The sequence below is a fragment of the Salvelinus fontinalis genome, chromosome 9 (genome assembly GCF_029448725.1).
Source record: "Salvelinus fontinalis isolate EN_2023a chromosome 9, ASM2944872v1, whole genome shotgun sequence".
NCBI lineage: Eukaryota > Metazoa > Chordata > Actinopteri > Salmoniformes > Salmonidae > Salvelinus > Salvelinus fontinalis.
In genome coordinates, this window is record NC_074673.1 from 9,521,110 (window position 1) to 9,533,803 (window position 12,694).

At 48.2% G+C, this 12,694-nt stretch overlaps 1 protein-coding gene across 3 annotated transcripts in view; it reads left to right on the top strand.

Moving 5' to 3' along the window:
* The window catches only part of LOC129862033 (contactin-1a-like), a 164,626-nt gene that overhangs the window by 111,399 nt on the left and 40,533 nt on the right, over positions 1-12,694 (top strand). For all 3 annotated transcript variants that reach the window (XM_055933348.1, XM_055933345.1, XM_055933346.1), the window contains 3 exons: positions 6,356-6,459; positions 8,706-8,808; positions 10,402-10,501. In XM_055933348.1, coding sequence (XP_055789323.1) covers positions 6,356-6,459; positions 8,706-8,808; positions 10,402-10,501 — 307 coding nt within the window. The remainder of the gene's footprint in view (positions 1-6,355; positions 6,460-8,705; positions 8,809-10,401; positions 10,502-12,694) is intronic.

The window sequence follows — 12,694 nt, forward strand, 5'->3', positions numbered from 1 at the left end:
AGTGTCTGTCTGAGGAGAGGAGGGACCATTTAGAGTCTGTCTGAGGGGAGGAGGGACCCTATAATGTCTGTCTGAGGGGAGGAGGGACTCTATAGCGTCTGAGGGGAGGAGGGACTCTTTAGAGTCTGTCTGAGGGGAGGAGGGACTCTATAGAGTCTGTCTGAGGGGAGGAGGGACCCTATAGAGTCTGTCTGAGGGGAGGAGGGACCCTATAATGTCTGAGGAGAGGAGGGACCCTATAGTGTCTGAGGAGAGGAGGGACTCTATAGTGTCTGTCTGAGGAGAGGAGGGACCCTATTGCGTCTGAGGAGAGGAGGGAATCTATAGCGTCTGAGGAGAGGAGGGACCCTATAGTGTCTGAGGAGTGGAGGGACTCTATAGTGTCTGAGGGGAGGAGGGACTCTATAGCGCCTGAGGAGAGGAGGGACCCTATAGTGTCTGTCTGAGGGGAGGAGGGACCCTATAGTGTCTGTCTGAGGGGAAGAGGGACCCTATAGTGTCTGTCTGAGTAGAGGAGGGACCCTATAGCGTCTGAGGAGAGGAGGGACCCTATAACGTCTGTCTGAGGGGAGGAGGGACTCTATAGCGTCTGAGGGGAGGATGGACCCTATAACGTCTGTCTGAGGAGAGGAGGGACTCTATAGCGTCTGAGGAGAGGAGGGACCCTATAGTGTCTGAGGAGAGGAGGGACCCTATAGTGTCTGTCTGAGGGGAGGAGGGACTCTATAGCGTCTGAGGGGAGGAGGGACCCTATATTGTCTGTCTGAGGGGAGGAGGGACCCTATAGTGTCTGTCTGAGGGGAGGAGGGACTCTATAGCGTCTGAGGAGAGGAGGGACCCTATAGCGTCTGAGGAGAGGAGGGACCCTATAGTGTCTGTCTGAGGGGAGGAGGGACCCTATAGTGTCTGAGGAGAGGAGGGACCCTATAGTGTCTGTCTGAGGAGAGTAGGGACCCTATAGTGTCTGTCTGAGGGGAGGAGGGACCCTATAGTGTCTGTCTGAGGGGAGGAGGGACTCTATAGTGTATGAGGGGAGGAGGTACTCTACAGTGTCTGTCTGAGGGGAGGAGGGACCCTATAGTGTATGAGGGGAGGAGGGAGGGACCCTATAGTGTCTGTCTGAGGGGAGGAGGGACTCTATAGTGTCTGTCTGAGGGGAGGAGGGACCCTATAGTGTATGAGGGGAGGAGGGACTCTATAGTGTCTGTCTGAGGAGAGGAGGGACCCTATAGCGTCTGAGGAGAGGAGGGACTCTATAGCGTCTGAGGAGAGGAGGGACCCTATAGTGTCTGAGGAGAGGAGGGACCCTTTATTGTCTGTCTGAGGGGAGGAGGGACCCTATAGTGTCTGTCTGAGGAGAGGAGGGACCCTATAATGTCTGTCTGAGGGGAGGAGGGACCCTATAATGTCTGTCTGAGGAGAGGAGTGACCCTATAGTGTCTGTCTGAGGGGAGGAGGGACAATATAGTGTCTGTCTGAGGGGAGGAGGGACCCTTTAGTGTCTGTCTGAGGAGAGGAGGGACTCTATAGTGTCTGTCTGAGGAGAGGAGGGACCCTATAATGTCTGTCTGAGGGGAGGAGGGACCCTATAATGTCTGTCTGAGGAGAGGAGGGACCCTATAGTGTCTGCCTGAGGGGAGGAGGGACCCTATAGTGTCTGTCTGAGGGGAGGAGGGACCCTTTAGTGTCTGTCTGAGGAGAGGAGGGACCCTATAGTGTCTGTCTGAGGAGAGGAGGGACCCTTTAGTGTCTGTCTGAGGGGAGGAGGGACTCTATAGTGTCTGTCTGAGGAGAGGAGGGACCCTATAGTGTCTGTCTGAGGAGAGGAGGGACCCTTTAGAGCCTGTCTGAGGGGAGGAGGGACCCTATAATGTCTGTCTAAGGGGAGGAGGGACTCTATAGCGTCTGAGTAGAGGAGGGACTCTTTAGAGTCTGTCTGAGGGGAGGAGGGACTCTATAGAGTCTGTCTGAGGGGAGGAGGGACCCTATAGAGTCTGTCTGAGGGGAGGAGGGACCCTATAATGTCTGAGGAGAGGAGGGACCCTATAGTGTCTGAGGAGAGGAGGGACTCTATAGTGTCTGTCTGAGGAGAGGAGGGACCCTATTGCGTCTGAGGAGAGGAGGGAATCTATAGCGTCTGAGGAGAGGAGGGACCCTATAGTGTCTGAGGAGAGGAGGGACTCTATAGTGTCTGAGGGGAGGAGGGACTCTATAGCGCCTGAGGAGAGGAGGGACTCTATAGCGTCTGAGGAGAGGAGGGACCCTATAGTGTCTGAGGAGAGGAGGGACCCTATAGTGTCTGTCTGAGGGGAGGAGGGACTCTATAGCGTCTGAGGGGAGGAGGGACCCTATATTGTCTGTCTGAGGGGAGGAGGGACCCTATAGTGTCTGTCTTAGGGGAGGAGGGTCTCTATAGCGTCTGAGGAGAGGAGGGACCCTATAGCGTCTGAGGAGAGGAGGGACCCTATAGTGTCTGTCTGAGGGGAGGAGGGACCCTATAGTGTCTGAGGAGAGGAGGGACCCTATAGTGTCTGTCTGAGGAGAGTAGGGACCCTATAGTGTCTGTCTGAGGGGAGGAGGGACCCTATAGTGTCTGTCTGAGGGGAGGAGGGACTCTATAGTGTATGAGGGGAGGAGGGACTCTATAGTGTCTGTCTGAAGGGAGGAGGGACCCTATAGTGTATGAGGGGAGGAGGGACTCTATAGTGACTGTCTGAGGAGAGGAGGGACCCTATAGTGTCTGTCTGAGGAGAGGAGGGACCCTATAGTGTCTGTCTGAAGGGAGGAGGGACCCTATAGTGTATGAGGGGAGGAGGGACTCTATAGTGTCTGTCTGAGGAGAGGAGGGACCCTATAGTGTCTGTCTGAGGAGAGGAGGGACCCTATAGTGTCTGTCTGAGGAGAGGAGGGACCCTATAGTGTCTGTCTGAGGGGAGGAGGGACCCTATAGTGTCTGTCTGAAGGGAGGAGGGACCCTATAGTGTATGAGGGGAGGAGGTACTCTACAGTGTCTGTCTGAGGAGAGGAGGGACCCTATAGTGTATGAGGGGAGGAGGGACTCTATAGTGTCTGTCTGAGGAGAGGAGGGACTCTATAGTGTATGAGGGGAGGAGGGACTCTATAGTGTCTGTCTGAGGAGAGGAGGGACCCTATAGTGTATGAGGGGAGGAGGGACTCTATAGTGTCTGTCTGAGGAGAGGAGGGACCCTATAGTGTATGAGGGGAGGAGGGACTCTATAGTGTCTGTCTGAGGAGAGGAGGGACCCTATAGTGTCTGTCTGAGGAGAGGAGGGACCCTATAGTGTATGAGGGGAGGAGGGACTCTATAGTGTCTGTCTGAGGAGAGGAGGGACCCTATAGTGTCTGTCTGAGGAGAGGAGGGACCCTATAGTGTATGAGGGGAGGAGGGAGGGACTCTATAGTGTCTGTCTGAGGGGAGGAGGGACCCTATAGTGTCTGTCTGAGGGGAGGAGGGACTCTATAGTGTATGAGGGGAGGAGGGAGGGACTCTATAGTGTCTGTCTGAGGGGAGGAGGGACCCTATAGTGTATTAGGGGAGGAGGGACTCTATAGTGTCTGTCTGAAGGGAGGAGGGACCCTATAGTGTATGAGGGGAGGAGGGACTCTATGGTGTCTGTCTGAGTAGAGGAGGGACCCTATATTGTCTGTCTGAGGAGAGGAGGGACCCTATAGTGTATGAGGGGAGGAGGGACTATAGTGTATGAGGGGAGGAGGGAGGGACCCTATAGTGTCTGTCTGAGGGGAGGATGGACTCTATAGTGTCTGTCTGAGGGGAGGAGGGACTCTATAGTGTCTGTCTGAGGGGAGGAGGGACCCTATAGTGTATGAGGGGAGGAGGGACTCTATAGTGTCTGTCTGAAGGGAGGAGGGACCCTATAGTGTCTGTCTGAGGGGAGGAAGGACCCTATAGCATCTGTCTGAGGGGAGGAGCGACCCTATAGTGTCTGTCTGAGGGGAGGAGGGACCCTTTAGTGTCTGTCTGAGGGGAGGAGGGACTCTATAGTGTCTGTCTGAGGGGAGGAGGGACTCTATAGTGTCTGTCTGAGGGGAGGAGGGACTCTATAGTGTATGAGGGGAGGAGGGACCCTATAGTGTCTGTCTGAGGGGAAGAGGGACCCTATAGTGTCTGTCTGAGGGGAAGAGGGACCCTATAGTGTCTGAAGGTGAGGAGTTAATACTGAGTGGTGTACATGTCTGGGGTCTGATGTCATTTTCTGGGCTTATCTGTTCCACGGTCTGTTTTAAAAATAATCAGTGAGTATTGTGTCTGTAGGAATGCTATGGTCTGTAGCAATTTATCTATTACATGTGTCTCTATGGTAGTATCATATCCAAACCTAACAGTATGTTAAAAGTGATAGTCATAGCAGTGAAAATCAGTGAAAGTATGCCCCCTGCTGGTACATGGCTGTACTTCTCCTCAATGATATAGGCTCTGTGGCTGCCTCTGACACATCATATTGCATGCTATTTTCTCACACTGTTGCCCAGAGCTGAGTTTGGCACCTCTAGTCTCAGTGTAGGGCTGTATGAGACAAAATCAGCTGTTTATAGTGCTGTTTTATGTCTTTTTTATCGTGTCGCTCTGTATTTTTCGTAAATGGTACTTTACACTGATACGACTCAGAGAGGAAAACCTGAACGGGTCTTAGCCATATGTGGTCTCCTTTGGAACTGTCTAATTCTTCCTCTTTGATCATTGTTAAACAAACCTAATTGGGATCAAACGTGAGCTCTACCAGAATACTCTACAGCCGAAATTCATATTCATGTTATGCAAATTCATCCAGCCAAACCAATCTGTGAAACCATGGTAACGTCTTTCAGCTGCCTCCGTGGGTACAGAATTACAGTTCCTGAGTGAGATTTGTCCTTTTCAGCCCCTTACACAGCATCATGACGTCAGTTAGATATTAGAGCATCAAATGGTTGGGAGAGGGAGAGGGAGAGGGAGAGGGAGAGGGAGAGAGAGAGAGAGAGAGAGAGAGAGAGAGAGAGAGAGAGAGAGAGAGAGAGAGAGAGAGAGAGAGAGAGAGAGAATCAAGACAGAGAGAGAGAGAGAGAGAGCATCAAGACAGAGAGAGAGAGAGAGAGAGAGCATCAAGACAGAGAGGAGGGAGCGTGAATGAGATGAGAGAGAGCATCAAGACAGAGAGGAGGGAGCGTGAATGAGATGAGAGAGAGCATCAAGACAGAGAGGAGGGAGCGTGAATGAGATGAGAGAGAGCATCAAGACAGAGAGGAGGGAGCGTGAATGAGATGAGAGAGAGCATCAAGACAGAGAGGAGGGAGCGTGAATGAGATGAGAGAGAGCATCAAGACAGAGAGGAGGGAGCGTGAATGAGATGAGAGAGAGCATCAAGACAGAGAGGAGGGAGCGTGAATGAGATGAGAGAGAGCATCAAGACAGAGAGGAGGGAGCGTGAATGAGATGAGAGAGAGCATCAAGACAGAGAGGAGGGAGCGTGAATGAGATGAGAGAGAGCATCAAGACAGAGAGGAGGGAGCGTGAATGAGATGAGAGAGAGCATCAAGACAGAGAGGAGGGAGCGTGAATGAGATGAGAGAGAGCATCAAGACAGAGAGGAGGGAGCGTGAATGAGATGAGAGAGAGCATCAAGACAGAGAGGAGGGAGCGTGAATGAGATGAGAGAGAGCATCAAGACAGAGAGGAGGGAGCGTGAATGAGATGAGAGAGAGCATCAAGACAGAGAGGAGGGAGCGTGAATGAGATGAGAGAGAGCATCAAGACAGAGAGGAGGGAGCGTGAATGAGATGAGAGAGAGCATCAAGACAGAGAGGAGGGAGCGTGAATGAGATGAGAGAGAGCATCAAGACAGAGAGGAGGGAGCGTGAATGAGATGAGAGAGAGCATCAAGACAGAGAGGAGGGAGCGTGAATGAGATGAGAGAGAGCATCAAGACAGAGAGGAGGGAGCGTGAATGAGATGAGAGAGAGCATCAAGACAGAGAGGAGGGAGCGTGAATGAGATGAGAGAGAGCATCAAGACAGAGAGGAGGGAGCGTGAATGAGATGAGAGATATAGATGTCTAATAATCTTTACATACTTCTGTTCTGAGTCAACCCCAGCCAAACAAAGCTGTACTGATGGCCTGGTTATGTAACCACCGTAGTTGCTGGAAAGGAAAATATATATGCTATGGTTAGAATTTAAAGATGTGTACTATAGGCTAATATACTTGGTCAGGAGGAAGGTGTGAAACCGGTGTAAGAGCCAGCTCCTCAGCCTTCCTCCTTACTCCACCTCATATTGACTCACTCCCCTCTTCCTCCATGACTGATAGGTTGAGGGTTGTATATGTTGTCTCTGTAGACGAGCTGTCATTCCGCTGGATTCTGAATGAGTTCCCCGTCTTCATCCCTCTGGATAAACGTCGCTTCATCTCTCAGACGACGGGGAACCTCTTCATCTCTAAGGTAAACTTCTAACTTGTCTTGTCTTTGGCTGTGTCCCAAATCCCATCCCCTATCTGCAATGTCGTGGAGCATTTTCAAACAGTACATTTATATTTTCCATACATTTAGGTGAGGTTTTTTTCTCACCTGAGTAGCTTCGTTTCCCTGCCAAAAATACAATGTAACCATCTAGTGTTCAGTGAAATAACAACACAATGTCAAATACAGGTAGCCTAGTCAAATAAGTAACATCCAATCACATTAACCGTTACTCTCTCGCGGGAAACCTTCACTATTGCGCAGACATTTAGAAACGAAACATGACAATTTGAAAAATAAACCACAGGAGTTTTTTGAGCGAGAATAAAGACGACTTTTGAGTAGTAAGACATGTATAAAAGCAACAGATACCATTAATAAGAAGGGGCTAGAAGCATCTTATATGGTGAGCTGCCGAGTGGCTGGGACAGGCAAGCCCCATACTATTGTGGAAGATTTAATTCTTCTTGCTGCCGCGGATATGGCCAAAAAAACTATACAGACAATTTCTTCATCAAACAACACTGTTTCACGACGCATCAGTGACATGGCAGGAGACGTTTTGAGACAATTACTGCTTCGCATACAAGCCAGTGAATTCTATGCGTTACAACTGGATGAGTCAACAGACGTGGCGGGCCTTGCCAGCTCCTGGTATATGTCCGTTACGTTTATAGGGGGTCAATTAAGGAAGACATCCTCTTCTGCAAACCACTGGAAACCAGGACAACAGGAGAGGATATTTGTAAAGTACTGGACAGCTTTGTGACATCAAATGGACTTTGGTGGTCAAGATGTGTTGGTATCTGTACTGGTGGTGCAAAAGCCATGACAGGGAGACATAGTGGAGTGGTAACGCGTGTGAAAGCAGTTGCTCCCGACGCCACTTGGGTACACTGCAGCATCTACCGAGAGGCTCTTGCTGCCAAGAGAATGCCTGACAGCCAGAAAAACGTTTTGGACACAACTGTGAAAATGGTTAACTTTGTTAAAGCAAGGCCCCTGAACTCTCGTGCATTTTCTGCATTATGCAATGATGTGGGCAGTGACCATGTAACGCTTTTACAACACACAGAAGTGCGCTGGTTATCAAGGGGCAAAGTATTGACAAAAAAAATGTATGGAGAGATGAGCTTAAAGTTTTCTTTACTGACCATCATTTTCACTAGTCTTACCGCTTGCATGATGAAGAGTTTCTCACACGACTGGCCTATCTGGGTGATGTTTTTTCTCGCCTGAATGAAATGAATGTAGGATTACAGGGACTCTCCGCAACTATATTCAATGTGCAGGACAAAATTGAGGCTATGATTAAGAAGTTGGAGCTCTTTTCTGTCTGCATTAACAAGGATGACACACAGGTCTTTCCATAATTGTATGATTTTTTTGTGTGCAAATTAACTCAAGCTTACGGACAATGTCAAATGTGATATAGCGAAGCACCTGAGTGAGCTGGGTGCGCAATTACTCAGTTATTTTCCCGAAACGGACGATACAAACAACTGGATTGGTTATCCCTTTCATGCCCTGCCTCCAGTCCACTTACCGATATCTGAACAAGAGTGCCTCATCGAAATAGCAACAAGCAGTTCTGTGAAAATGTAATTTAATCAGAAGACACTGACAGATTTCTGGATAGGGCTGCGCTCAGAGTTTCTTGCCTTGACAAATCGCGCTGTTAGGACACTGATGCCCTTTGCAACCACGTACCTATGTGAGAGTGGATTCCTGGTCCTCACTAGCATGAAAACTAAATACAGGCACAGACTATTTGGAAAATGATGTAAGACTGAGCCTCTCTCCAGTACAACCCAACATTGCAGAGTTATGTGCATCCTTTCAAGCACACCCTTCTCATTAACCTGTGGTGAGTTATTCACATGTTTTATGAACAAATAAGGTTTTATATGTAAGATGGCTGAATAAAGATCAACATTATTGATTTATTATTATATTATTATTTCTGTCCCGGTCCTATTAGAGCTCTTTGTCACTTCCCACGAGCCGGGTTGTGACAAAAACTAAAATTAATAAATGTATTGTATAGGATGTGTGTGTGACAGGCTTAAAAATCTAAATTTGAGAGTGTGCTGACCCTGGTGCTAGAGGGGGTATGCAGCTGGAGGTTGAATGTTTGAAGGGGTACGGGACTATAACAACGTTTGGGAACCACTGTCCTATATAGCACATTAGTTATGTTTTCATGAATTGTTGATGTCTGTCACCAGGTGGACTCGTCTGACAGCGGAAACTACTCCTGCTTTGTCTCCAGTGCCTCCATCTCCAAGAGCGTCTTCAGCAAGTTCATCCCCCTCGTCCCCCTGGCAGAACGTTAGTTTCTGTTTTCCTCTACGTTGAGATAGAAACCTGTTATGTAATGGCTACCACAATATCCACCAGTCTGCACATACCATTTGTCTCCCTGGCTGAACGTTAGTTGCTGGTTTTGTTACCTATTAAAAAATAGGAATCAGTAAAGATAGTCCTCCCATTATTCAGCATCATGCATATACCCTACAACTTATAAGATCACCTTGATCACTATCTAAGTTTTAGTCCTCACATTACCTACTGTCTGTAGTTTGCTTCGTTTGGCTTAGGACAGAGTTTGTCCAAAGAGTTGGTCCATCTTAAGACCAGAGAACCACACATGAACCTAAGAGAGGATGAATCTCAGGGATAAGAGAAATAGGGTTAGTCGGGCGGACTCCATCTCTGGAGTCAGAGACCACAGCTGAAGTGTGGAGAGAGAGCCTTTTGTTGTATGTTTGTCTGAAGATGGAAAAAGCTTGACAAGAGAAAAAGATTAAGAGAATCCTAGAGCTCACCTAGATGGCTAACACTAACTCAAAATGCACCTATGTATCTTGGAACACTTTAGTGAATAGTCACATTTATTAGGTGGTTTTCTCAAGTTAGAATTCCAGATATTAGTTTAAATTATTCTGTTGGAGTTACTGTCAAAAGAACAGTACCATTTTAGGGAGGACAACATTTTTCCACCCCAAAATAATGTTAAGCCAAATGGAATCTGTGCCTCCCCACTTACAAGAAGGATGCGATCTATGCAATGTACTAGATTGAACGTTCTAGATTGAACCTGAAGTTCACCTGGAGTTCACCTAGAGCTCACCTAGAGCTCACCTGGAGCTCACCTAGATCTCACCTAGAGCTCACCTGGAGTTCACCTAGAGCTCACCTAGAGCTCACCTAGAGCTCACCTGGAGCTCACCTAGATCTCACCTAGAGCTCACCTGGAGTTCACCTAGAGCTCACCTAGATCTCACCTAGAGCTCACCTGGAGTTCACCTAGAGCTCACCTAGAGTGCACCTAGAGTTCACCTGGACTTCACCTGGAGGTCATGTGATGTTAGGTATGGGAATTACCCAAGGAGTTGGACAAAGCACAAACAGTATAGGGATCAGTCTAGCATGTTGTGTTGTAGTTGAGAAGGTTGTAGGGGAGAACAGTAGTGTACTTAACAACACTTCAGGAGCTCTATGCTCTGTCATGCATATGTTTTACCATGACTACATCACCACACTATAACAGGGGCCTCTGGCTGTGTCGTGGCCCATATCTAGCACTGCACTGTTACAACTCATCATGAAGGGCAAACTGAGCTGGAAGCATTGTGTGTGCGCGCGTGTCTGTGTGTGTGTGTGTGTGTGTGTGTGTGTGTGTGTGTGTGTGTGTGTGTGTGTGTGTGTGTGTGTGTGTGTGTGTGCGTGTGTGTGTGTGATGCAACGCAGCTAACCTATCCTACCGGAGACAACCATTTACAATGAAGTGCCTCCAACCAAATGCATCTCCTTGTCACCACACAGAGTGAACTAACGTATTGCTGCTGGTCTAAGTTGTGTTATGAATAAACAGGTGACTCACATCCACTTGTTTCTATTTCCTGTTTCTCCACCAACCAGGCCCAATAAGGAAGTACCCTGCTGATATCAAAGTCAAGTTCCCAGACACCTTTGCACTGGTGGGCCAGAACATCACACTGGAATGCTTCGCCCTGGGAAAGTAAGTCTCGATATAACCAGTGCATTGTTACAAGTACATTTTGAAGTAGACAGAGAATCAATGATATTATGTATGCAAACTATTACGGACTACAAAGGGAAACCCAGCCGCGAGCTGAACAGTGACATGAGTCTACCAGACGAAGTCTACCAGACGAGCTAAATGCCTTTTATGCTCTCTTCGAGGCAAGCACTGAAGCATGCATGAGAGCACCAGCTGTCCGGATGACTGTGTGATCACGCTCTCCGTAGCCAATGTGAGCAAGACCTTTTAACAGGTCAACATTCACTTGGCCGCGGGGCCAGATGGATTACCATGACGTGTACTCAGAGCATGCGCGGGCCAACTGGCAAGTGTCTTCACTGACATTTTCAACCTTTCCTTGACCGAGTCTGTAATACCCACATGTTTCAAGCAGACCACCATAGTCCCTGTGCCCAAGAAAGTGAAGGTAACCTGGCTAAATGACTACCGACCCATAGCACTCATATCGGTAGTCATGAAGTGCTTTGAAAGGCTGGTCATGGCTCACATCAACACCATCATCCCAGAAACCCTAGACCCACTCCAATTCGCATACCGCCCCAACAAATCCACAGATGACGCAATCTCAATCGCACTTCACACTGCCTTTCCCACCTGGACAAAAGAAACACCTATGTGAGAATGTTATTCATTGACTACAGCTCAGCATTCAACACCATAGTGCCCACAAAGCTCATCACTAAGCTAAGGACCCTGGGACTAAACATCTCTCTGCGACTGGATCCTGGACTTCCTAACGGGCCACCTCCGTGTAGTAAGGCTAGGTAACAACACATCTGCCACACTGATCCTCAACACAGGGGCCCATTGTGCACCGCCCTATGGGACTCCCAATCACGGCCAGTTGTGATACTGCCTGGATTCGCACCATGGTGTCTGTAGTGATGCCTCTAGTACTGAGATGCAGCTGCACTACTCAGGAGCCCCAGTCTTGAAAGAGTTTTGAAGGAGTTCTCACATATGCTGAGCATTTGTTGGCTGCTTTTCCTTCACTCTGCGGTACAACTCATTCCAAACCATCTCAATCGGGTTGACGTCTGGTGATTGGGGAGGCCAGGTCATCTGATGCAGCACTCCATCACTCTCCTTCTTGGTCAAATAGCCCTTACACAGCCTGGAGGTGTGTTGGGTCATTGTCCTGTTGAAGAACAAATGATAGTCCCACTAAGCGCAAAGCAGATGGGATTGTGTATCGCTGCAGAATGCAGTGGTAGCCATGCTGGTTAAATGTGCCTTGAATACTAAATATATCACAGACAGTGTCACCAGCAAAGCACCCCCACACCATCACACCTCCTCCTCCATGCTTCACGGTGGGAACCACACATGGTGAGATCATCCATTCACCTACTCTGCGTCTCACAAAGACACGGCGGTTGGAACCAAAAATCTCTGATTTTGACTCATCAGACCAAAGGACAGATTTCCACCGGTCTAATGTCCATTGATTGTGTTTTCTTGCCATAAGCAAGTCTCTTCTTCTTATTGGTGTCCATTAGTTGTGGTTTCTTTGCAGCAATTCAACCATGAAGGCCTGATTCACACAGTCTCCTCTGAACAGTTGATGTTGAGATGTGTCTGTTACTTGAACTATGTGAAGCATTTATTTGGGCTGCAATTTCTTAGGCTGGTAACTCTAATAACCTTATCCTCTGCAGCAGAGGGAACTCTGGGTCTTCCTTTCCTGTGCTGGTCCTCATGAGAGCCAGTTTTGTCATAGCGCTTGATGGTTTTGCAACTGCACTTCTCTTTGCTTATTTGAGCTGTTCTTGTCATAATATGGACTTGGTCTTTTACCAAATAGAGCTATCTTCTGTATACCACCCCTACCTTGTCACAACACAACTGATTAGTTCAAACGCATTAAGAAGGAAAGAAATTCAACAAATTAACACACAACTGTTAACTGAAATGCATTCCAGGTGACTACCTCATGAAGCTGGTTGAGAGAATAGGAAGAGTGTGCAAAGCTGTCATCAAGGCAAAGTGTGGCTACTTTGTTTAACACTTTTTTTGGTTACTACGTGATTCCATGTAGAAAATAGTAAAAAATAAAGAAAAACCCTGGAATGAGTAGGTGGGTCCAAACTTTTGACTGATACTCTATATACGAAGTGGTGTCAGAGGAAAGCCCAAAAAATTGTCAAA